The sequence below is a fragment of the Sorghum bicolor genome, chromosome 5, assembly GCF_000003195.3.
Source record: "Sorghum bicolor cultivar BTx623 chromosome 5, Sorghum_bicolor_NCBIv3, whole genome shotgun sequence".
Classification (NCBI taxonomy): Eukaryota; Viridiplantae; Streptophyta; class Magnoliopsida; order Poales; family Poaceae; genus Sorghum; species Sorghum bicolor.
Window position 1 is genome coordinate 3,106,849 of NC_012874.2, and position 26,464 is coordinate 3,133,312.

The 26,464-nt window shown below is 41.6% G+C and overlaps 2 protein-coding genes across 2 annotated transcripts; both read right to left on the reverse strand.

Moving 5' to 3' along the window:
* Nucleotides 45–3,521, reverse strand: LOC8085658. The gene is made up of 3 exons (XM_002450226.2): nucleotides 3,056–3,521; nucleotides 2,297–2,482; nucleotides 45–420 (listed from the first exon to the last, which is right to left on the reverse strand). Exons 1-2 carry the CDS (start codon nucleotides 3,431–3,433, stop codon nucleotides 2,312–2,314), a joined length of 549 nt encoding a protein of 182 aa, XP_002450271.1. The 5' UTR covers nucleotides 3,434–3,521; the 3' UTR covers nucleotides 45–420; nucleotides 2,297–2,311.
* Nucleotides 4,761–12,706, reverse strand: LOC8085842 (DDT domain-containing protein PTM). Its single transcript, XM_002450227.2, has 10 exons — nucleotides 10,769–12,706; nucleotides 9,985–10,656; nucleotides 8,630–9,872; nucleotides 8,025–8,316; nucleotides 7,809–7,933; nucleotides 7,280–7,740; nucleotides 7,159–7,187; nucleotides 6,381–7,022; nucleotides 5,257–6,285; nucleotides 4,761–5,171 (listed from the first exon to the last, which is right to left on the reverse strand). The coding sequence occupies exons 1-9, from the start codon at nucleotides 12,367–12,369 to the stop codon at nucleotides 5,315–5,317; spliced, it is 6,036 nt and encodes a 2,011-aa protein (XP_002450272.2). The 5' UTR covers nucleotides 12,370–12,706; the 3' UTR covers nucleotides 4,761–5,171; nucleotides 5,257–5,314.

Sequence of the window (26,464 nt, forward strand, 5' to 3'; positions counted from 1 at the left end):
AAACAAAAGTGCTACAGTAGTGAAATCCAAAATCTTTTCGCATCTAAACAAGGCCTAATTGCCAAAAGGGAAAGGAAAGGCATATGTTCCGTCCAGATCATGCCAAGAGTTTTATGCAACTATGCAAGTGAGAACAACAGACGGATCCTAATCCGTGACATGAAAAGGAGGGCAGCAAACTCAGACGCGGGCCAGCTAAATCATTTCTGCTTAGCCAAGAGCCATAATCTCCAAGCACAGGTTGGTGTGATTCAAATCTAACTAAACAAACAATGACCTTTTCCACGTTAAATACCAAGTTCATTCTTATTGCTCATACATAGGGCTGCCTGCTAGCAGCAAACTAGTTCTCGCAGGAAGCGATGAATACGTCCATGTGATGTCCGTCCCCTCATGATTCGCATGCTACTATTAGCTTTCCTGCAAAAAGGAAAATTAAATCGATGCCCATTAGTATCATCAGCATCAAAGTGTCGCAAAAGTAAGAAATAGCCATAAGATAAGAAGAAACCAGAAAGGAAAGCTCACTACATGATTTTTCCCACTGCATTTTCCACTATAGTACAGAAGTGGATAACATAGTGAAGTTTTATACCGACTGTCAATAAGGTGACAACCACAAATCCAAACGATGCCATTCCCAGGGGGATGCAATCATGCAAACTAAAAACCCACCAACCGCCAGTGGCATATCTTCCAAATCTCAAACCAAAATGTATACATTCTAGTGTCTATCAATCAGAGTTTAGCTATACAATTCTTACAAAAATAATACTCCTAATTTAATAGCAAAATCCACTTGATGTAAAAAAATGTCAACATGAAGACAACTGATGCAATCTGAAAATCACACACATTCACTAGTTGCGTCTCAAAAGCTGTATTTTAGGAAGAATGGACATTATAATCTTTTGAACCATTGTATATTGTTCTCGAAAGCTGTATTTTCGAGTTTTGCACATCACAATTTTTTTGAACGTATGTGGCAGGAGCTCTACCTTTCAATTAAGATAGAGATGAACTTTTATATTATTCAGGATGTGGCCTCAAAAAACAGCCCCAATACTCGAGACACTCGAACAACCTATTGGCACCACCACACCATGGGAACAATACAAACATGAAAACTAGAAATTAACTAGGATACAAATCCAAAAGCCTTCTTACGTTGGTCAATGTCATCCTTCACCATCTGGGCCACTTGCTGGGCGCGCATCACAATCACATGGATATTTTGATGCGCTTCTTGTTCCCTTGTTGTTATTGATGTTAAAAGTCTTAATTAAAATCTTAGACCAGTGTTTGTAAACTCAGTTCCTAGTGAAATCAAGTGCTGCTCTTCTGCAGTCCCTTCAAATATCCTCATTGCAAGAAAAAATTGAAGAGCCAGAACTATCAGCTTTTGCAAAGCTCCATCTATGCCATCCTGACTAGCTAACAACTTAACATTAATGGGCGGCATGACTCATACTGTATCTATTTGGTGCATCCACTTGCCCGTCCCTAGCAGTGAAACTCAAATTGGTGCAAATATTCGTAAAGAGCCAAATATTGTATACAGAATAGCTATGCATCCATTCAATAGTCTGCTGGCATTCTACTAGTACTAGTTTATCTTACATGAGTAATGCAAATTAATGTTTAAGCCTTTTGATGTGGGGTCTCTAAACGCCATGAGCTTGGTATTATTTCATAGAAAGTTGTTACCAATGTGGGGCCAAATATTCGATGAGATGTACAGCTAACCAAAATTACTGAACTCCAATGTAAACAGCACCAGATGCTTCTTCTGCCTTATAATAATTGTCCCTTAAATTTAAGAAGTCTGCAGCATGTAATACACTTTATATGATCTGTCTAGCTAAACAGGGGGATATTTTAGCCATTAGCATTGGCTTTTCTCTAAGATGTATGAAACTTCATGTAAAGCTTAGCGAGCCATATGTTCATAATATATGATGCTAAACTGAACAAAACTACAAATTCATAAGCGGGCTACAAGATGACTTAGAGTCACTGTGGCTCCAATACTTACAGAAAATAATATTCCAGTGGGATCGAAGACAAAAAAAAATCATACAATCTAAGACAGACTTGTAATATATGTAGAGATTCATATATTTAAGAAGACTTGATTTTGGATTCTGCACTTAAATAGGTTATAGCTATACATGTATAGTTTTTTTTAATCCAAACATGTTAAATAAAAGTTAAACATGGATGTCCTTCCTCTTCCAAAATTAAGAGGGGTGAGAAAAGATTGCAACACCACAAAAAGAAAGACAGTACAACTCACCTCACAGAACCAACCTCATAGAGGAGTGGTTTGCATGATAGCAGTGAGTATTTGTTGTTCAATTTTATCTTCAGAAAGCCACATACTGCTCTTCCTGCGCAGGAGCTCCTTCTGTTCTGCCTTCTTCTGCTCTTTGAGCTTCTCCTTTTTTCGCCAGCTCTCCAGCTTCTCAGCTCTTTCTTTCATCTGCACATTACATCATCTCAGTTACAAATCTATTTGCTACATATGTTTTCACTTCAATGCATAGTTGACTAGTTGAGTGTTCATGGTGCCTAGCCTAGAGACGCTGTTCTTAGGCATGCTTCTGAACTGAACCAAGCAGGTCTACGAACACATGTCCACACAATCAGAAACTAAATGTCCATAATCTCAATGGAGAGTTTCATAGTGTTGTTTCCAAGAATGCCACATCAGATTGAATGTAATGAAACTTGAATGAAACAATCACTCCCAATGCATAGTTTCATTGACATTTAATTCCATGACTCATTGTGAGTTGGTAACTGTGCTAAGAGAGTTTCAACCCATGAAACTCATTTCTTCCCTCTCTGCTTAAATATGGTGCCACATAATAAAAAATGCTTACATGGCACCTCGTTAAATACGGATGACACCTGGATGAAACTCCCATTGAGCCTGGCAAGTCCGAATGGGCGACGCAAATAATCAAACAAGTTGTGTGCAATGGAAAAGTGTGCAAGCCTGCATGTAATGCGGGCAACGGGATGGAAGGAGACATGAGGGATCGAAGCCTACGAGGGTCTGGCGGAAGTCCTCCTCGAACGCGCGGCGCTCGGCGGCGCGGGTCTGGGCGGCGGCGAGCTTGGCGGCCTTGCGCTCCTGGTTGGCGATGCGGGCGGCCTCGGCGCGGGCGTCGGCCTTCCGCTGCCGCTCGGCGTCCATCAGCTGCACCTCGTAGGCGTACTGCCGCCGCAGCTGGCGCACGTCGCGCGCGTACCCCTTGCGCAGCCGGTCCAGCCGCGCCCACGCCTCCCGGGGCTCGGCCGCGGGCTCCCAGCTGCCCAGGTACCCGCTGGGCTTGGCGAACTCGTGCGGCTCCGCCCGCGCCAGGGCCCGCGCGGAGGCGTGGAAGCCCCGGAGGAGGTGGTGCGGCCGGGAGGAGGAGAGCGCCATCGCCGCCGCAGAACTTTTTTTTTTTTTTTTGGAAAATGGAATCGCCGCCGCAGAACTGAGAACAAGATCGCGGTGGAGGCGGAGTGGGGGAGGATGCCGGCGCGGAGCAAGCGGAGGAGAGAACAGAACCCTTGTACGGATGGGCCGCATCTTTTCCCGAACGAAATACAGCCCGGCCCGTGTGTTAGATGGAAGAGCCCAGTGAATGGAGGAGGAGCTGCTGCAGAAATGAGCAGCAACCTGCTGAGGAAATGGCAGATCGGGCCGTATTAGACCAAGTTTAAACGCGTGTTTTATTAACCGAACGAGTTAATTAAATTTCCACTCTAAAAAAGAGTTAATTAAATTTCGTAAAAAAATTTAATTAAAACACAAATAAAAGCAACTAAACACCCACAGGAACATTATTTTTTTAGTATTAATAATTACAACTTACTAGTAGACCAACTTATTACTTAGTACTCCCTCCATTTCTTTTGCCATCGACTTTTGAAAATATATATAGGTTCATGACATAAGATTTATATTTTTAAATTCACTATATATATAGGATGTCTAAATGGTTGACAAATTCAGCAGAAAAGCTCTCTCGGATGAGTTTTGGCAAGCTATGAAAGCAACCAAATAGGTCCTACTCCTCCATCCCAAATTATAAGACAGTTGACTTTTTTTTTACTCTAAGTTTGATCACTCATCTTATTCAAAAAATTTGTACAAACATAGCTAAAATTAAATTATTCTTGAAGAAATTTTATTAATAAACCAAGCCACGATAAAAGAACTGGTATTTTACACAATTTTTAAATAAGACGAATAATCAATGTTAATTTAGGATGCATCGAGTACATGCGAGAGATAAGATATGTTGCCTCTTCATAATAAAGAGCCGACATCCACACACAATACAATGCCTAATAGACTTGTCGAGAGACAACACTAACAAAATTATTTTTTTTAAAAAAAAAGGTCAAGAAATTATATGGTTTTTTTATTATGAAGAGAAATAGGAAATTTGGTCAAGAGATGACTTGAACCTAGATAGTTGGGTATATGACCATACCTCTCACCCAACCATACTAACAAATTATGAAAAATACATAGTGATAGACAGAGTACTTCAATTATCGACGCATAACTTAACAACCATTATTCCATTTGGATTAAGCTATGTTGTACATGCCCTAACATAGGTTGTCTAAAACGCCGTGTGTTGATGACTGAGAGTAATTAATTTAGAGGAAGAATGGAACTAAACTGCATGCCATTTAATTAATTAGTTGATCTAGGCAAATGCAATAATAAGCATTTTTCACAAATCGAGAAACAATTAAAAAACGGAAACTGTAGGCAATATATGGAGCATAGCTGCATAGACTTAGAAATGGCCACTGTTGACCAAGAGACACTTCTATCTCAAAAGGAGAAGAGAGAACCCAAGTTTAATACAGTTACATTCCGACGACCCATATACCATGTTGTTATGTGCTAACAGCATCCTAGCTCTAAAACTCCCCAAAAATAAACAGCCTAAAGAATGGAAAATGGTCGCTGTCGACCCATCCTTTTAGTATGTACAGTGTAACCTCCCAGCAGTAATTGCTCCTCTAACTGTATAATGGTTAAAATTAGGTCAAATAATCAAATGATCTGAACAAACTGTAGCACAGTATGACAACAGCTTGGAGAATTTTCATCCAGATTCATGGAGGACGGCTCTCTTCAAACTTGTACCTTCCACCTAAACAGAAAGCATGCTCAGTAACTATAAACTCAGCAAGTGATAACAAGAAATCAGTATCTAAATTGGAATATCGGTAGATTACCTGCCATCACAACTGGCAGTCGCCACTCTAAACAGAGGCAATGAAGTTCAGAAGTGTATCATTGCCATCCGCGGCAACCACCACAACTCCAATTGCTGCTCTCAACAGGCTCTACACCTTGGTCCCACGGTGAGCAATACCGGTGTATGCGCAGGCCACAGACAGAACATCTTAGATCAGGTGGCGGCTGAGTACGCTTGCAGTTGCGGCATGCTACCTCTTCAGGCGTGGGACCATTTGTTGAGAAATTCATATTTGAAGCTCCATCTTCTACCATGAAAGAAACATCATCAAAACCAACTCCTTGTTGAACAAAGCTTCCGGTGCCATTAACATCTTGCAGACCAGTAGCCATCCCAAATGCATTGTCAAGGTGTGTGTCATCAGCTTCAAGCAGCTCAGTGAACGAGAAATAAGTTTGGGGCTCATACTCGTCCATCACAAAGCTGCCACAGCTAGTGTCATTCTGCTGGTGATTAGAAGTGAAATCAGGTGGGGCAGCATATGTAGTGCCTTTGGAAAAATCCCACCCCAATAGTTCTGAAGCATCCACGCTGTCAGCCTCCGAAAAAGAAATTCCATTCATATGGCTGAAATTGATGTTTCCATTGCCTGAAGGTGTATTCTGGATATAATACTCATTCACAGGTTTACCAGCTTGATCAAGGTATTCAGAACTTTTAGTTTGCGCTCTTCTTATGGACAGCTTCTGGTTACTACCTGGGGCAATGCTTCCCATGTTCGCTGATATATCAACATCCCTTGTTTCTTCCCCAATTGGTTCAACTATTCCATATGAAGCAAGCAGTGGGTCCTGATCTGCTAAAGCAAAAGTCTCCGCACTAGATAGCATAGTTGACAGTGATGATGTTGCAACTGTTTGCTTACTAAATTCTGGTTCAGGCTTTACATAATTATCTGAATGAGGACATGGGGGTATGGCTCTCCTTCGGCACCTACAGCATCGGTATCCAAGCAACTCACCAAGCTTATCTTCATCAAGTTGCAAGGAATCACCATGAAACCAATCTGTAAGCAGGGAACTTCAAGGTGTTAAAAAAAGGACTGAAACATAACATAAAAAAGAGAATGCTCTAAGCTACAGCAGTGCTAAATATACTTACTTGTGCACTTCTCACAGCGTACATACAGGAAATCCGGAGAATAAGCTTTGTCACATAGACAACATTTTGGTTTTATTGATGAACCTATACCATCCTTGCTTTTAAGGATTACATTATTTGCCCTGAACTCACTTCCATCATCATTGTCATTCTTATTTTTCTTCCATACGAGACCAAAATATGTGATCGGTTGAACTTTTTTAGCCTTTGTTGGTTTTTCTGACGTTGACTTTTTAGCTTTTTTCTTTTGGACACCAGTGATATTCTGAGTTGCCACTTTAGCGAGTGGCTGGGCTTCCACCTTCACGAGTGGCTCGGCTTTCACATTCACAACTGGCTGGGTTATAGCTTCCACCTTTCCAACTGGTTGTGCTTTAACCTTTGTGACTGGCTCGGCTTCAACTTTGGGGGCAGGTTCAGCAGAATGGGAAGAACTAACCTTAAATGCAATTCTGGGAGCGGCCACTGGCTGTTGGCCATTACTCTTCTGTTGATGCTGGATATAACTTGCATTTATATTTGTATTGTAACTAGTGAGCATAAGAGTCCGCTTCTGGAGGCATAACTTGCATATCAAACTGGAAGTAGTACTGCCTCCTTTGCTAACAACAGATCTTGATGTACACTCTTTATGACAATTACCTGAAAGTTATTTTTAGATAGCAACAATGTGACTAAAGTATTTAAAATATCAGAAATTGATCAAATAACTTCTTGGATATTACAAGGAAAAAAATTAAAAAACAGATAATCTAAAGAGCATGGCACATATCCATACCTTGACAAGAGCTGCATTTAACAATATCCCTGCATGTGATCAATCAAAATAGAAAAAGTCAGTATCTCAAAAAGAATAAATGTATAATTATTAATCAGTATATGAGGCGACATAGAAAAACCTGTAGAGCACATCCTTCTTGCATGAGGTGCAGGGATAGACTTCTCCCTTGTGAAAGAGATAGGAAAAGACATCTCCGTCAAATGCTTTTACTCGCCTTGGGTACAAATTGGTAAAACAGTTAGAGTCCAGAATTCCTGGAGTAGGCAAGGAGCTAGCCTCAGCATGCTGCTCAAATTCTCGTAACATGTACAGTGGCACATGGTTTTCAGAAAACCAAAGTTTTCTGCTTTCATCCTGATCACTTTCTGCTTCCAAGATATTTTTTGTCAGACGGACAGAAAGATGCTTTTGGTTGGGAAACTTAAGTGCATATCTTATCTTATTGTCAATTATTTTTTTATCACAGAGTACAGCATTTCTGAGTGCAGAAAAGTCAGCATCAGAACTTTTTCCATCTGAAGGAATTTGATCAGGAGGGATGAACTCCTTCCATCTGATGTGGGCATCAAGATATCTAACCTGAGAGAAATGATTATTAGGTTTGTGCTAAGGTAGGTTCTTTGCAACATCAGGACAAAAGTGCAAACCTGCAGAGCAAGTTGAGATGAAGTCTGGCTTAGTACAACACATGCTCTCCAGAAAAATTGCCGAGATCGTCTTGGATAATTGGAGCCTTCATGGTAAGATAAACCTGCTATCCTTTTTTTACCACCTAGTAGGTGACAAAAACATGGCAACTTGTTCATGTCCTGGATACTGATAGATGATCAAATAAGACTTCTAATAGTTAAAACATGCAATACCTTGGAGAGCAGCTTTTCTTATGGCTGAATGTAGAAGAGGCCCCCTCTGCAAAGTACGTCTTATTATATTTCCTCCTCCGGACCACCAAGTCCAGCTGTTGTCATCGTTAGTAGCAGTACCAGATTCAGATGCCAACAAACGTTTTCTGCCACGCTTTCCACCAGCCCCACGTTTTTGGTATTGTGCAGGACGAGATGCTACCGTCGATGGACCAGGAGATTCCGCAGGCCAATCGTCTATTGGCTTCAACCAGCTTGCAGAAAATGCTACTCCACGGATGTTGCTTTCCAACTGCATATAATATGTAACAATTTTTAATACAGCAATTGAATTCATTTTTCACTGCTATTTGTATGGCAATAACCTTCTTCAGCTAGGCTATTTATAGGAACAATTTTTGTTAGTTTCTAACATTAGAGTTAATTTCATTTACCATGCAGGGATATTATGTACCTAGCTCAAGCTGCATAAGAAACTGAAAAATATTATTCTATTCGATGCCACCTTAACACTGCTGGCATTCACAGCGATATGCTTATCACAACTTAGTTGTAGAATATTGAGAAGTACCAAAGGATGCCAGAAAGAAAATCATGTAACTCACCTCAAGCAAGAGGGGTATTATAGTTCTGCAGTTGGAAGCTTCTTCTAGTTGTTGACGCCACCGTTCTCTCTGCTGCACGTCTTGTAGTGAACCAACCAACAGGGCACGCAAGCTTTCCTCCATGTTGGCTAAATAAGCAGCAATACTGGGGAAGTGGCTGTCAGAATTTTTTATTACACGCATGGTGCTAAGAACTCGAGCAGAACTTTTAGCAGCATTTGTCGTGGTCATGTTAAGAAAACAAGCCTTTTTGTTTCCACTTGCTGAACTTCTGCAAGCAAGGCACCAACCACATCTATCTCTTGGAACTTCCATAAGCTTCTTTTCAGTACTCGGCCAAACAAATTGTGCGACTGCTGAGGAAAATGCTTTCAACTGCAGAGCATTGTCTGCAGCCACTTTCCTCTTTGGTTTTAAGGTCAGTTGGGACGCGGAAACCTTACCTTCATCGGATGTTATAACAGCTAGATTGGCAGCAGCAGACGCTGCAATGTTGCCATGATTGTAGAGATTCATGTATGCTTGTGGTTTAAAAGAAGACGATTTTGCTGCCTTGCCACAACTCATGTTTCCAGATCTTTCAGTAAACAGCTGAAGGTGGTGTTTATCTTGCAAAGATGGACGAAATGATTCTGCCTTTGCAGAAACAGTGGATAAATCTGGACGATATATACTATGAGCTGGCTGTGGTTGTGCTATGTTAGAGATAACCATTCCAACAGATCCATTCTGATGAGAAATGGAGGATGGCACAAATGGTCCAGAATTTCCATTTCGAGGTGCATTATGTATGTTCTTCTGAGCTGACAGAGCTTCCTTGCAAACTTCAACATTCTTCTCGGTTACAACACCTAAGCTTGACATGCATCTTTGTTTCTCCAGGTGTTCAGCAGAGCACACTGTATACTGATCAGCGACAAATTTCTGTTGTACGTTTGTTTGAGGAAGTGCTACTGTTTTACTGTCCCCACCATCTTTTGAAGTTGTCCAGCCACTTCCATCTTCTGACTTTGTTGGAGTAAAACTCAACATACTGGATTGTGGAGTATGTCTTGTACCAACTTCTTCCAATATTGTTGATCTCTCACTCTGAACTCTACCGAGTAAATGTTTCCAGTATTCCATTATTTGCCTGCATATATCCACATATGCATCTGAGGGAGCAAGTCTCTGGAGGACCTTGACAACATCATAATGATTGTAATATCTTGCATAAGACTCTACATCTGAAGAAGTTTCGATCCTGCAGTATTTGATGGAACAAAACATCAAAGGAAGTATAGGACAAACAATAGCAGGTCATGCAAAACAAATCTTTAGTAGACATATTGCATGAATAATAAGCAAGAACTTACACCAGTAAATAGTTGCAGGTTCCTAAGAATAGCCTCCCACACATATCAACGCCAAACATTTGAGCTCCTCTTGCACCACGTTCAATTCTTGACGAAGTTGGTCCAAGCTTGTTGACCACACATTCTGGACAGAACCAGTCTCCATGGGGAAGGAAAGCTTTGTTTTGACCAATACATCTCGAATGATATGCCCATGGGCAGCCATCACAGCACACCAAAGTCCCATCCATTCCACATATTCGGCAATCATCACTATTGCCGTCCTGAGAAACATTTGCTACAGCAACATCTGGATTTGTTACACTTGGAGCACTTTCAAAGTTCTGTAAATCATTCATCATTTTGTAAGCTGAGGCCTTTGAGGCTCTAGTCGAGACTGCTCTTGAACCAGCCTCCCAAAATGTGCTAGAATCTATCTCATATTCCATCTCCTCATTGTAGCCTACTCGATCGTCCAGTACAGTTTTGAATTCTTCTGATTCAAGGACATGGTCACAGAGTACTTGCAGCACCCTCAACTTCATGGCAACAGGAAGTTTATAGTACTCGGCAGCTAAGAGGTTTCTAGCAAAACTCTGCCCCCCTAGATTCTTAATGCACCTCATCACATACAGGTACTCTAGTAAGAAAGTTGGCCAAGTCAATGCATCTAGTAATGTCCAATCCAGATACCTGTACACAGATCAAGGAAAGTGAAATATTGTCAGAACTTTAAGTAAAAAATAAATGCAACACCTACAAAATAGTTACTGTATTTAAAAGGGGGTTGATAGAGTATATGTACTTTAAGCAATTCGAAGCCATCTGAGATCCTTGAGCAGATTTAGATTCAAGATGCCGCTTCAGTGCTCGCAGTAGCGAGACATGTACGGCATCCAACAAGTTATTCTGAACAGCGCAATTAATGGCTGCAACAAAATCATCCAGCCCAAACGGACTCAGGAACAGCTGCACGCTGAAGGATCGCAGGAAGTTATAAACCGAAAAGAGATAGCTTATGGAATCTTCTGGCACAGGAATGTCTCCCGATGACGGGGGCAACTCCACAGCCTGTACAGGAGGGCACGGCTCGGATGGTTCTTCTTTAGTGAAATCCGATGAATTACTCGAAGATTCGATATCCTCAGACACATCCGAGCCAGACCCACTACACTGCAGCGCATCAGGGTTGGCAGGCATCTCGCATCCGTCAACCCTCTGCCTTGTACTTGCTGGCTCTTTCACCTCCGAGGCACTCCCCGACAAAACCAGCAGGTCCAGCTTCCTCTTCCTGCAGCTCACCTTCATGCCTAACGCACCATTCTCGTCGGGCATGAGGAACTCCTGGAGCCGAGGAAGCGACAAATCCTCAGCATGTCCATCCTCAAACACCACGCTGTACACGTCAGCTGTGCTATCATAGGACGCAACCTTCCCAATAAGAACGCTCGCATGCCCTGGCGCGTGGCGGCCAATGTAACGGCCGACCAGACATTCCCCCGCCTCCTTGGCGCGCACCTGAAGCCCCCCAGCAGATGTGGCAGCAGGCCCTTGGTTCACCACCCTTCCATCAGTTTCCACCGCCTTAACCTCTCCCGCCACAGCCGTTCCCGCGCATCCTTGTTCCTGAACACGGCTATCATCCACCTCCACTACTCTTCCATCATCTTCCTCCATCTTAGCCTCTCCCGCCACAGCGGCTCCCGCGCACTCTTGTTCCCAAACACGGCCATCAACCACCTCCATCTTCACTTCAGAGTCCCCAGCCGCTCCCTTCCCCTCTTGCTCCCCAACACGGCCGCCATCCACCTCCATTCCCACTTCAGTCCCCACAGGAGGCAAACCCTGCGCTGCCCCCGGATCGCTCCCCACATCCACCTCGCAGGCCGTACAAGACGGAGAGCCCTGCTTCTGCTTGCTCGCGTCGCCACCCTCGTCCACCACCATCTTCGCCTGGGCCACCGCGGGATCCACACCTCGCGATCCCCCCGCAATGCCGCCCAGAGCCACCACCACCTCACTCGCCGCGCGCACAGCATCCCGCCCTACGCCCGCGCCGCCATCCCCATCCGCCTCAGGCACCGCGGAGAGGTTTCCGCCCGCAGTATCAGCAGCCGCGCCGCCGCCGACTTGGGTAGCCTCCGCCGTGGGCACGCTCGCCGATGCCTCCGCGACCGCGTCACCCGCATGTCCCGGACCGCCTCCACCCGGCTCGGCCTCACCGGCCGCGCTTACCGCAGCAGGCTCTTGCGCTTCCGCCCCACCGGCGGTCTCCGTCTTCACGCCACCAGCGGCCGCCATCTCCGCGGGGGAGGCGGCGGCGGCGGTGACGGGGGAGTCCTGCGGCGGTAGCGGCGCCCGATCGGGATCGTCCCGTGGGGCGATGCCCGCGGCGGGGTCTTCCATGGGCCGACCCCCCCGGGTCGGGCGCTCGAACCCTAGCTTTTCTCGCACGCGCCCTACCGAGACATCCTCGCTCGCGACTTCGCGAGTCGAGGGCGAATGGTATTGGTACGTGGCCGGTGAGGCGGCGCCGCACGAATCTGGGATGGGACCCGCCGATCTCGCGGCCGAGGCGCGCGATTGGAATGGGATGATCCGCTCGGTCCGCAAACCCTACGGTGAGTGGCGGCGGCGGCGAGGTCACGAGGAGAAGGAGGAGGAGTTGGGGGAAGGGAAGGGAAGAGAGGTGGAGATGATGATGGATGGAGATGGAGGAAGGAAGGGAACGGAAGGGGAAGGGAAGAGAAGCACTGGGACACACCACACCACACCACACCACACCAGTGCACGAGGGAAGGCAAGTGCAGGAGGGGGCCGCGCCGGGACGCACCCGACTCGTCGCACCCCCACGCAAGCCTGCTGGCTGGCTCGCCTCGCGTCGCGCTTCCAGCGGGTTGCGGCGGGTGCGGGTCCGTGTCGCGCCGGTGCGGACCGACCCGTGTTCCGGGGGGGTGGCGGTGGGACGTGGCAACGTGGTGGGCTGGCCGGGTGCGGGTGCGGGTGGACGGACGGACCCGGGAGCGGTTCGAGCGAGCGTGTGTGCAGGTGGGCCTCGTCGTGTCCGCGGATGGGTCGGGTCGTGTCCACGGCTCGGCGCCGCGTACGGCGGCGGGTCGGTGGTCGACGGCCGCAACCGCGTGGCGGTGGTGGTGGTGGTGGAGGGAAGGGGTGCTGAGAGTTTTTTCAAATTCAAAACCGGTGGAGGAGGGGAGGGGGGTCGCCTGCTGAGGTAGTAGGGTAGGGCAGGGCAGGGCAACGGTTTGCTTGCTCGCGCCAAGTCGCGGCGCGCCCTTCTTGGGCACTTTGCTCTCGCGGTGGTGCCGTGGTGGTGCTTTTCCTGGTGGCCGTAGCGTAGCGTGTGCCGCCCCGCTGCTGAGAGCTGAGCTACGCAGCGCCACAGATTTCCGCGGTGTCTGTGTGTGTGTGGGCTTCGTTCTGCTCTGGTGTGTCCACGGTCCATCTCTCTTTGTTGGTTAATAAGTTCTAGGTCCATATATATATATATATATATATCTTTGCATGTAATAGCAAGCTAGCAGCTGACTTTTACTCTTGGTTGAGTCGTGGCTTGTGTACGTGCTTCTTTTTTATTTAGCTAAGCTAATTAAGATGGCATCCTCCGTGTATATATTTAGTTGGGAGTGTAGTAGTGCAGTTGAACACGTACGATGCCTGTGCTGCATCTAATTAGTATACATGAAGCTTTGGTGCCAAATCGTGGTCCTTATGTAGTGTATATAGGGTATATGTATGTTGACATGTTGTAGGATTTATGTGTAGCATCTTCCCGGAGCTCAAAGGATTTGGTGTAATTGTTTATATTTATATTTACTAGGAAATATGCCCGTGCGTTGCTACGGAAGAAAGATTGTATGGTTGGAAATTGCATGATGCACCTCCCAGTTGCCTTCCTCTCTATTGGGCTTCTAGCACCCACAATCGGCACCTCACACAGGATCACTGCCTCACCAACCTTCCACGACGTCCTACCCTAACCATAAGGTTCCTCTCTACCACTCCAGCATGACGCCCCGTCGCTCACCCTACGCAAACTCTTACAATTGTTTGTTGAGGATTAAAAAAAAGAAAAAATGGTTTTAATTATGTTCTTGATTTTCTAGTATCTAGTTAGATTTTGGTTCATCAGGTGTTGGGTTCAAGCCCTCAGATTTGCATAGTTTTTTTCCCTAATTTGTTATTTATGGGCGGACAGAAAAAGTGGACAGACTAAAATTATTAAATATTAGGTAAAGATTTACATGTTCTCTATTACAATAGATTTTTTATTATTAGTCGGGTCCGTCGATGTCGTGATCAATTTGTTGCATTGTTGGAATTTGGAAACGGATCGGACTCTGTATTCTACTCGAACTCAATTGACCCGGCCGAGCTGTGTTCATATACTATGGACGGAGAGAAAAAGTGAGCAGACTGATTTTTTCATGATTAAATATTAGGTAAAGAATCATAGTCGGATGGACTGGTGAACAGAATTTTTTGGTGAACAAAATTTTATGGTGAACTAAATTTTTTACAATTTATTATTAAGTATAGATTAATTTTTTTATGCTAAGAAACCGTAGAAGCTAATAGCTAGAGATATCCCCAAGATAGCTGCTAAATAGGCCATATTTCGCGGCAGCTAAAATCTTATCAGGCCAAGAAAGTCCACCAGCAGCCCAACTAATACGTCCCAACCCACCCAAAAGGCCCCAAGGTAACCCTAGCGTGTATCCAGTCTTCCACTCATCTCTCTTGATAAAAAACGATGGCGGCGGCGGCAGCTTCCGGTCCCCGGAGCCCCAAGCCGCCGGCGGATCGACGACCTTTGTGCAGTTAGTGGAGCCACCAAGCGCGGCTCTAAAGCTCTCAGAGGCCCCAAGCGGCACCAAGCGACGGCAGCGGTTAACAGCGACGCGGTCCTCGGAGCCCCCACGCGATGGCGACGGTTCTGCTGCAGACCTGCAGTCCTGTAGCACGAGCAGCCACCGATCTGCTGCAGCATGGTGGCAGCGGCGCCCACGACGTTCTACTGCAGCACGGCGGCGGTGGCAGGTCTGCTCGAGTTCTCTTCTTCAGATCTGCACTTCTTCTCCAATACAGCTACAACACTGAATTGAAGGCAGATGTGGTCTTTGTGAATTTTGTGGATGTTTGGATCGCTTTGTTAATATGTCCATCTACGGACGTCTGTGATGTGTTGGATTTGGATGCAATTTATTTTCCTTCCTTTTTTTGCAATGGCTATTCTACTTTGATTTTGGAGTGGAGATTGTTACGAAGTAGGGAGAGGCCAATGTATTACTGACTGACAGAAATTTGTGGCAGACTTGAAATTTTAACAAATATATATTAGGGATAGATTTTGCCAATTCCGTCTAGTTGTCCATGGTTGATTCGATTTGGTTAGATGTTTTATTTCCTTTGATTTGATTTGGATTTAGACTTGGATTTGATTGGTTGGATGTGATTTCGAGTCTGATTTGGGAGAGAAGTTTCTTTCTTGTCTATGTTGGGTCGGATGCAATTTTTTATCCGATCTTCACCATTGATATAAGTAGCCAGACCAAAAAAATCCATACCAAAAAAGTGGCGGAAATTTACCGTAGCTTTACCCGCTCTGCCTGTATTATCTGTGTTCTATATGGATTTTCATACGGACCGGAGTCGTGGCGGATACAAAAAGAGACGGACAGACTAACAAAGCAGACTCCGAAGGCAGAAGATTTTTTTGACAGACTGAAATTTTCACAATTTAGTAGTAGGTATAGATTTATACTAGGAGGATGTCTCGCGCGTTACTATAGGATCACAAAGTGATTTAGATTGAAAATCAGATGACCTACAATTATATTTACTTGAAAGGACAAACTATGTTTTTAACTGTTGTTATATTTTTTAAAAAAAATTCTCGTGTTTTTGATGTGTGGCTCGCTGAGGTAGACAACTAAATACATATGTTACACGTATTTGTAAATACAACAAACTTGTATAAAAATATACCTAATTAAGAAGGAACGGAAATGTCTTTTAGGTCTACAACTAGAGCGGTTGGTCACCTCATGGTTGGTGCAGTTGATGGAGTGTTGCCGGCTCCTGGTTGGCTACCTCTTTATTTGGTATTCAGAAATCCTTGTGTTTGTGAACAAAATTTATACTACTGAGATTTTTATCATATAAACCTTTATTTTTCTTTCATGTGTTAGAGAGTATTATTGCACCAGAGTAATATTAGTACTAGCCTCGCCCCTGAATGTCCCTGCATAGTTTAGTGGAGGACCAATGGACCTGTGACTCATAGAATGAGAGAATAAAAGGTGAAATTTATGTGTATGTAGAGCAGGGGAATTCCTTGGATACTTTTTTTTTTGAATTGTTATAGTTCATGCAAAGTTCTATGAAGCTATTGCAATTCAGATATGCCCATAGTTTGTCTTAAAAGGTGAAAGAATAACATGGAAAAGGTACATGATCAAAGAAACTATAAAACTTGAACTACACAAAAAAAACTAAAGTGAATAGAAATTAGTTCTTACTTAGTAGGAATCCCATTTATGGAAGAAACATTTTTGTTGGAAAACTGATTCTAATTCTCTTGAGAAATAGTTTTTTGTGGTTTATAGGATGTGGTAGAGTCCAGAAAGCATTTTTTAGTTTTGACATTGGATGTCTGAGTCATTTGGTAGGGATTTATCCTTTTTTAGTGTGAAGGTTTGGAAAATTAATCCTTACCAAATTGGGTCTTAGTTTGCATACAACCACTATAGTTAAGATTCTCTTAGATAGAGAGTTGAGGATCGCTATAACTGCTGTTAAGATTCTCTTTGATAGAGAGTTGAGGATCGCTATAACTGCTGGACAGGCTTGCCGCTAAGTTATTTGTATTTTTTTCCACTATCATAACTTTCACCGCTATTACGCGCTATAGCGCCACTAAATTACATTTACTATGATAACTTTATTTGCTAATACACGCTATAGCACCACTATGACAAATCTTCTCGGTGTGACTCTCAAAACTCCATCTTAGACTAGATTATCATTTACTATTTGCAACTAATTCGGTATTTTAGACAATTAAGTTTTCATAAACCATGTTGTAATGTTACATTCATATTTAGTAAAGTTATCTAGACTTATAAAATATATTTTTATTTATCAAAATTCATATTTACCATATCTTTTTCATTAATTACTCATGTTTTAGTGTATTTTTTATAAAAATGCTATCTGTCATAGCGCCGCTATAGCTGCATAGCTGCTGAAAAAAAGTTGCCGCTATTTTCAATAGCTTGCTATTTTAAACTTTGCTCTTGACATGTAAGATGTTCACCTCAGCAAACCAGTATCAACTCCACTATCTATTTCCTCTTAAAATGCAAAGCGTCCACCTCAGAGTCCCCTATCATTTAGCACTATTAATTTCTCTTCACATGCAAGGTGTCCACCTCAACAATCTACTATCATTTGCATTAAAGTTCACTAGCACAAGAATTATTGTATCCACATCAGCAAGACACATAATCCACTATGGATAAATCTCTATAATTATGCTAATAAAATAGTTATATATTTATATTTCTCCTTCTTACCCGCGGTAACGCGTGGGGAATCCTCCTGGTATGTTTAATTTCATATACACCCTCTCTCCTAGATTGATAAGTGCATCTTATAAATGAAAAGTCAAATTTTATAAACTTTGACAAACAATTATTCACATATTCACAGATTTGGGATATAAATTTTGCATCAATAAATTGGTATTCAAAGCACCTATGGGGTGAAGTTGATTCTTTAGCAAATGACAAAACATTGGAAGATAAATTAAGGGTCAAATTTTATTGCATCAAGACATCTCTTGAACTCCAGTCTCATTACATCAAGCCATCTCTCGAACTCCAGTCCCATTACTGCCTCCATGTAAGTTATAGGCTCTTCATTGTCAAACAATAAGATGTCATGCTGGCTTGTAGTCACTAACGTGTACTTTTTAGGTGCTCGACATGCCTATATTGACCTTCTTGTTAGGGGTTCAGCATGTTGGTCAACGACCATCGCCGACTCATCTTGCTATACCTCCTCGTTAGTGGAAACTAGAATATTTTCTTGTGTTTCTCAAACCTCTTCGAGTCGCACCGCGCTTCCACTAACTTCTTTTGAGAGAAACTTTTCCTCAAGAAAGACCACATTTCGAGCAACAAACACTTTATTCTCTTCATGATTATAGAAAAAATATCCTTTGGTTTCCTAGGATACCCCACAAAGATACACTTATCAGATCTGTGCTCGAGTTTTGTTGGCATCAAATGCTTCACTTAGGGATCTCAACCCCAAACCTTCAAGAACGGCAAACTTGGATGTTTCCTGGTCCATATATCATATGGTATCTTCTCCACATTTTTAGATGGTACATGGTTTAGTGTAAATGCAGCCGTCTCTAGTGCATACCCCAAAAGTACAATAGGAGATCAGTTTGACTCATCATTGACCTCATCATGTCCATCAAGTTCTGTTTCTCCACTTGGACACCCATTCTATTTTGGTGTTCCCCGCGGAGTTAGTTGCGGAAAAATTTCACAATTATTTATATGATCACTAAACTCAAGTATATAAGATGATTGCTTATGTTTAAAAAAGTCTGGTTGGGTGATCAACTTTAAGGGTATGCTTGTTTTCACTTTTTAGCTATTCTCATTTTTTTGCTAAAAGGTTGTTGTCTGTTGGTATAAATTAATTGTACTCCATTTAAATAGATTTAAGTAGGATTATCCGCAAGCGCACAGATATCATACCAGTGTCATATTTTACTCGGAGGTTTTAAATATCGTATCCACAGGGAACAATTGTGATGATGACAAAGTATATAGACTTAACCCTACAATTAGGCTAGATCATATCAAGAAAAAGGAAAATAGCTAATGCACTCTGGTTCCAATTTCGGTAAACTTTGTATAATATTGTCTTATCGGGCAAGTAACTTAATAGGAGAAGAAATAGAGTAATCTCCTACGACACTTCTGGGGGCACCTATCAATCCTATCAACGAGAAGTGGACTACAGAGGAATCAACGCAGCTGTCACCTACGCGAACTACCACTGTCCGGCTGATCAGGGGACATCCACAAGTAAACCTAGCCTAGGCACCACGCCTACACTATGAAATACTACTTCAACCAAGTAATGACTAATATCAAAGCACTCAATATGAGTTGTAAACCAAAGAACGAATAAGAACAAGTTGCTTACTTGAATCAGAAGGGTAAGTACAAAAGTACCTCAAAACGTAGCTCCGGGCGAGGGAACTAAATCCAGAAGAATACAACCACGAAGAAGCGTCGACATGCCGGAACTCCTCAGAATCTCTACTTCTCTACTTAATCTCTCTAATCTCTAAACAAGACTAGATCTAGAAAAACTAGTCTCTCCTAATTGCTACATCTAGATGAACTAGATCTAGATGAACTAGAACTAGATCAACTAGAGGGGCCCTAACCCTAATTATGTAGAGAATATGAAGCACCGGGGTGTAAAATGCCTCCAGGGAGGGGGGGGTCTGCCCCTTTATTTATAGCCCAGTGGGATCGACGAGCGCCGTAGGATCAAACCGACTTAACCAAGGACTGAGATGCATCAAGAGAGGTGGTGGAGGAAGCTTTCGGAAAGGGGGAGCTAGAAACCCTAGGGGGGCGCCGACCGGCGCCAGGATGGGGCCGGCCGGCCCCACCTTGTCTCCTCTGCGGGTCTCGTTCCTTCGTGTGTCTTCTAGAGCCTTCGTGACCCCATTGGTGGTGTTGTTGCGTCGCGATTACGTTTCGTGTTTATTTTGCACTCAAATACCTCTTTTCAGCTTTCTGTGCCCTGGAAAACACAGTATATGCAAAACTCGTGGAAATTGTCAGTTTAAACCTTAGACTAATGTGTTTTCATGTTTTCTTTCGAGTCTAAAGTTCTAATAAAAATTGATGTTATCGACCGTTAACATTGTCTAATTCTGATATTGTATCTGGTAATCATGCTCGGTATTACTAACTCAAATATCAACCTTTGAATCTGTAGAGGGTTGCGTTTAAATGTCTTCGAATGAGTGTTTTATATAATTTAAATGTTTGTAGTTGCAAAGAAGGATTGTCCACATACGTTCAATATTGATTTGTGTGGGGTTAGTGGAAGCAACAAACCACATTTTAAGAAAGACATTCTGCTAATACCAAAGTTACTCATGGAAGAACACATGTTTATTGGGCCCAAGGGCTATCCAATGTCTTTCCTTGGGGTTGCTCAAGGTATAGGTCGGACTTTTGACTTCATCCTCGAGATCGTGCGCCATTTTTTTCCAACTATTATGGCCATTTGATTGTGTTCACTAAACTAGAAAATCAGTTTTTACCCCATCCTCATCATATTTTAAAAACATTTATTTTTGCAGCTTGGATATTTTTTCGATGGTTTTGCGAATATGGTGGAGGGGCGGATATGGAGCCAAATATACTTTTTATGAGATTTTTCTGAAGTGGATATAACCTAATTTATCATAGTTTTCTGAATTGTTTGAAACCCAACTTCAATTTGAGATTAACAAGCCAAGCCAAAGTCAAAAGCTACTTAAAATTTACTCGTATTTATATTTTTTAAAAAATAATTGAGTTCAATCGAAGCATGATGCGCCACGCCAAAGAGGCTAAATTGGACTAAGTTAAAAGCACTGGGAGGTAACTTGGTCTAGAAATGTCTTAAAAAAATATATAATAAATTAATAATAATAAATTTTGAAAATTATATAGATATTTTTACATGGAAACATAATGTTGGTAAAAATCTTTAAATCTAGTTAAATCTTAAAAACCATAGAGAATTTGTTTTATCTCAAAAAGCTGTGAAACTAGTTTCAGATTTTTTTTTTCTTTCTAAAATATTCTACCTAGTTTGAAATCGTTTGAATCTTTATAGACTTATATTGTGTTGCTTATTTGCTAGTAGAAGGTCTTGTTATCTATATCATCACTGCCATGACCCATCTCAATAAGGCAACATCAGTTAACACCAACGGAGCAGAGGGCCACTACCACTGCCATGGCCCATCTCAATGATGAGGCCCACTGGGCCATTGGCAAGATCGCAACCGCAATTGCGGATGAGGTTGGAGCCGGCCGACCGACGACCAGTCCGGCACCGGCGGCGACGTCGGCCGATCTCCTCAAGCACGCCTCACCTCGTCGGTCAGAATCACCGTCCCCATTCTCTCCCGGCTCAGGTAACACTTCAGGCTCTACCCATGTTCTCCGTTTTGTAGGGCAAAATGGTAGGTTCTCTGCCTTGTGATTTAAGCAAGAATACAAGAAGTTTATGAAGAGGGAAGGTTCCAATTGGAAAAAAAAAAGGGATCAAATTGGCAGACCAGTTTTGCCTGCCTGCCTACTACGTACTCTCCCTGCACTTATGCCTCTATATATCTCCAGGCACCGTGTCATGTTTGATTTTAAATACAGTGCTTTGTTTTTTCTCATTTCCTTTACTAGCGTGCTTCAGTGTCTGCAGCTCTTGATTATACTAGTAATTTATCAGAGGTTGATTGGGACACGCGGCAGGACTCGCCCTGTCGTCCGTACGTTTCCCCATCTGAATCTTGTCCTAGCAAATGCAGTTCGTTCTAAGCATTTCATTCTGAGATTTTCTATCAGAGTTCGGATTCCCGGTGCCGTACTGAACCTTATTATGTTCTGCTTTGATTTTTTTTTTTCTGAGATGTTCGGCTTAGCCTGTAGACTGTAGTTATTGTTTGCAGGATCATAAACAGAGAATGGACCAATGCTGAATTCATGATGACAGCATGTATCTCCTTTTCTTTCTTTTTTTCTTGTAGTGCTAATTAACCTAGAGATGGGATAAGATAAACACATGCCTTCAGTTTGTTTATGTTTCCTCACATGTTGCTTGTATTGCGCATTACGGTATCTATCACCTTCAGTGCTCAACCTTATGCCTCAGATTTGCTTCGGCTCTAAGAGATCCTTAGTCTTGATCTGCATGTCTGATAAGAGTTGCTATAAAATTTGTCCTTCAGCTAAGGCACAAAAGTCTTTACTCAGTATTTCCAGTCGGTCATATGTAATTCTCCTTCTTCATTTTTCTTTAGTTATTATTAAAGTTTTGGTCAGCTATAATATAATCTTTCTGAAGTTACCTGTACAAAGAATTTTCAAACTAATTTTAGTCAGCTGTCATGATTCATGAATTCGTCATGATTAATAAAAAGCTGCATCATGGTCCTCAGCCTATAATTGCCATATTAATATGAATTCAGTGTTAATGTAGGGGCTCTTGCTCCATTGAAGCCACTCTGTAAGTACACATAGCTCTTCAATGCAATTGATTCATTTAACAAAATGTTGTTCAATCAAGCCCCAACATTTTGACTATTATGTGTAGTTCTGTGAAAAAAATGGGCCAAGACCTTGGTTTGCGATGAAAATGTTTGAAACAAATCAGAAAACTGTATGCACCGCATTTTTATATTTTAGTTGGAGGTATGAACTTAACTACTTATGCCCAATGACATTGTTATGATGCAACCAATCCCCTTTCTTATTTCTAAGCTACGACATTATTAAAGAAGTTATGCATCTTCTCATCTATATAAGCATCAATATTTCTGTTAACATGGGTGCGTTCTTTTTATAAAATCGTAGCACTGAAGTTGAATTCACACACGACATGGAACTCAATAGATTGTCTTGCTGCTTGTCCAGTGTGCTAGATCCGTAGGTTAGTGAGTTAGGTTAGCTCCAGTGCATAAATTTCTTGGCAATGTGCAAGGCTGGTCATATCACAAGGTGTTTTTACTAGTTAAATAAGTTTCAATATATAAATTTGTTACTTCATACTAAAGTGGGCTCCAAATATATAGTATCCTAACTTTCCCTACCATGGAGGGTGGATGAAAGAGAATAAGTGGTAAATACTGTTTATTTATCCTTGATACCAAATGCAAAATTAAACATGTATAAAAAGGTTCTAACCGAGCACCTATACTTCTATTCTTCTCTCTCACTCTTCAGTCTTCACCGTGGCTCCTTAGCACACATATTAGAGCTGTCCTCAGTCCATGAAAGGGTGCTCCAAGGCCATGTGCATGGGTAGATTAGGTGGCATATTATTTCACAGTCTAAGAATAGAAAAGGTCCTCTAGGCCTGAGTTCTCTGCTGGTTTACTTTAATTATAAATTTGGCAGCTTTAAATTTTGGCTCCTGTTTTGCTTTTACCTGTTTATCATATTGAAAGTTGTGACACAGGAAAGAGCGCGTGACCTGCTTTCCCTTTCTCCCATTTGTTTTATACCCACAAGAAGCCTGCAAAAACGTTTGATACAAGAATACCCATTTTTTTTTGGCTTAATCACATGGCACCACCATGATGACTCTTTAATCAAAGCCTCATCGATAATCAGCTCTGTTATATTAAGCCTTGGGAGACGAGTTTTGGTTCCTTGTGGGGTGCTCTTGAAGCAAGTACAGCTATTCATTAACCCAAACTCATTATCTGACAATATCTTGAATGAAGGTTGTTACTACAAGTTTGTTTTTCCCTTCATGACTATAAAGTACAAAAAATGGATTCTTCAAGATATTTGTGTTGTCGTTTTATGGTTACATGTTTGAATTTTGAACACAAGATCGTTCAAAGTGTATAATTAGATATACTTTATCATGCTTGGTTTGTTCTGATCTGTTCCACAACTACAACTGAATGATTTGGACTAATTCAATAACAAGTGAACCATGTTCTTCTTTTAATATACTCTTCCTGGTGTTCTTCCTAGTGATCCTTCAGCATTTGAACTCACCAACTGAATACAGGCTGCTCCGAGTCTCTGAGTTGAGATTATAATGTTCAAAAGGTAGCAGGTAACCGAACGGTCTGCCCTATTTTCAAAAGAAAAGAGAAATTACTTTCAAACAATGATGATCATTAAAATGATCGTGCTAATGGTTAATAAAGTACCTGACATGTCTAAACTTTCATTTTATCTGATGACCATGCATTTCACGATGATATCAATTGAGCAAGACTTGGCCTGTTTGGTTTTCCTTACTAAATTTTAGTTAGCTAAATTTTAGTCACTTTAGTAGCTAAAGTTCTAAACATATTGACTAGAAAGGTGCTCAAATAGTTTAATCCCACTAGTCATTTAAGAGTAGCTAAAATAGTTTTAACTGACTAAAATTTAGTAAGAGGAACCAAACAGGTCCTTGGTCTTTCTATCTTTCTATCGAAAAATGTCCCTTGTGCTAATAAAGACATTCCACTATCTCACCTTGGTAATAAAGTGACACCTTTAATTTGGCCACATTTCTCTTAATGGATGTATGATCTTTTTATAGGGCATTTTTTCCTTATCATGAGTGTTCTAGTTTATAGGCCTCCTAATCTGTGTAACAAATATTTAGCACTTCAAATCTCTCAGTGTTGTTCACTGAACTAAGGGCCAGGAATAGGTTGTCAGGTTATATCAGAACTCATACGCTTTGCTCTGCATCACAACCGGTGAATCAACATTTTTTGTGGAGTAGACCATATCAAAATGCTAATTAAGCCCCAGAAGAAAACAAATAAGCAGGTGACAAGTTTTTTTTTACTTTCTTTTTTGTGAGGTCTTCCAAGTTTTCTTTCTTCTACATATATCTACCAAGGCCTTGTTTACTTCCATCCAAAATCCAAAAACTTTTTAAGATTTTCTGTCACATCAAATCTTTAGACGCATGCATAAAGTATTAAATATAAACAAAAAAAAACTAATTGTATAGTTTGGTCAAAATTTACTAGACAGATCTTTTAAGCCTAGTTAATACATGATTAGACAATAATTACTATAAACAAAATGAAAGTGCTATAATGTCAAGAAAACCCAAGCTGTACGTTTTTGAACTGCCTATTCTCCATATCAGCTTTTTGAAAAATGCAATAAATGCAATAGCTTCTAGGAGTAGTACGTTGTGTATCCAGCTTTTGATCTGCTGCTCACACATTTCCATCTTTTGCAGCGGATGTTGCGGAAATTTGCATACAGATACAGGCCTACCTACAGCTGTGGATACTGTAAGCTTTTATTTTTCCAAGGCAAGGGACAGTTGAATTGGGCTCTCTCTTTCTTGCTCCAGTTGTTTACTGTAGCATCATGTCCACTTGCTGTATTTTCTAAACTTCCCTGAACATTTATAGGCATATTCTTCTCTATTTTTATTTTATGAAAATATTCATAAAGTTTCAATATTTCATACCACTCCGCTATTTTCTTAAGGGCCCACCGCTTTTGTCTGGATCTCCCTGTTTATGGTTGGAGTCATATTGTTAGCAGAAGCATTACTTTTGTTTTCTGATTGATGAGGACACTCATATTAAAATGGGTCTGCATAAAACTATTGCCTTGTCTATTCAAGCACCCATTGTTTTATGATAACGAGGATTTCATTCAAGCTTTTACAGTTCCATCCAGCACACATCATTAATTTGACTGTCTTTTTTATTTGCCTTTTGAATTTACTCTCCAGCTACTACTGATTTACCCAAAAGGCCCAAGCTTCGTTCTTATCCCCTCACTCCCTCATTTGGACAGCTGTGTGCTGTTGTGCATGGCAGGCTGAAGTGTCCAAGCAAAACAGGCACATGTTCAGGTTCTGTAAATTTGGGTACGCGTGCTTGTTATAAATTTTCTGCACGGGCACTCCTATTCCCCATCTCCTAGAGCTTTTCTTGAGAAATAAAAGAGCAAGGAAGTAACAAGAATCTGGCTTTTTACGTGAGTTTGAAGGTTCAAAAAGAAGAGAAACATCGGGAAAGCTGCATAGAAAGATGGGAAATGAAATGCTTTAGGAAATGTTTGTTTGAGTTCATCTACCACTATTTTTTAGTTATAGAATATTTTTTTTCTCAGAACAAATTAGTATTAGCAACAGTAAAAACCATCATATGGACAGAATTTTATTAGGTCTATTAATGGGTATTAGTAGTAATAATAACAATACTAATTGTAGAATTATAACTTATCAACGGCATGAAATAAGCAAGCAAATGCTCCTTGTATATCTCAATAAATGACCATTTAGAATATGTGCTATCTTTTATATCAGTTGTTAAGAAAAATCAATTATTTCTTTAAACGCATAGTTACATTTTGCTCATTCTATGTACCTTAGTGTTATCACTACTTTAAAATATTATTGCAAAAAAAAGATAATCTGAAGTGTGTAGTGTGGACATAGTAATTTCAGTTGGGAACTGCATGGTACAATCCCCAATGTGATTCCTTTTCTCTCACCAGCTGGATCATCTCTTAGGCCTTGTTTAGTTCCGAAAAAATTCCGGATTTCGCTACTGTAGCATTTTGTTTTTATTTGACAAATATTGTCCAATCATAAACTAACTAGGATCAAAAGATTCGTCTCGCGATTTTACAGACAAACTGTGTAATTAGTTTTTATTTTCGTCTATATTTAATATTTC

What these genes read in the sequence shown, in the direction of transcription:
- LOC8085658 (XM_002450226.2), bottom strand. Translation starts at nt 3,433, where the DNA reads ATGGCGCTCTCCTCCTCCCGGCCGCACCACCTCCTCCGGGGCTTCCAC. An exon ending in AGGACTTCCGCCAGACCCTC is followed by an intron (nt 2,483 to 3,055) that starts GTAGGCTTCGAT and finishes TGTAATGTGCAG; the next exon opens with ATGAAAGAAAGAGCTGAGAA.
- LOC8085842 (XM_002450227.2), bottom strand. Translation starts at nt 12,369, where the DNA reads ATGGAAGACCCCGCCGCGGGCATCGCCCCACGGGACGATCCCGATCGG. An exon ending in CATCTCAACTTGCTCTGCAG is followed by an intron (nt 7,741 to 7,808) that starts GTTTGCACTTTT and finishes CATTTCTCTCAG; the next exon opens with GTTAGATATCTTGATGCCCA. An exon ending in TAAATGCAGCTCTTGTCAAG is followed by an intron (nt 7,023 to 7,158) that starts GTATGGATATGT and finishes AATAACTTTCAG; the next exon opens with GTAATTGTCATAAAGAGTGT.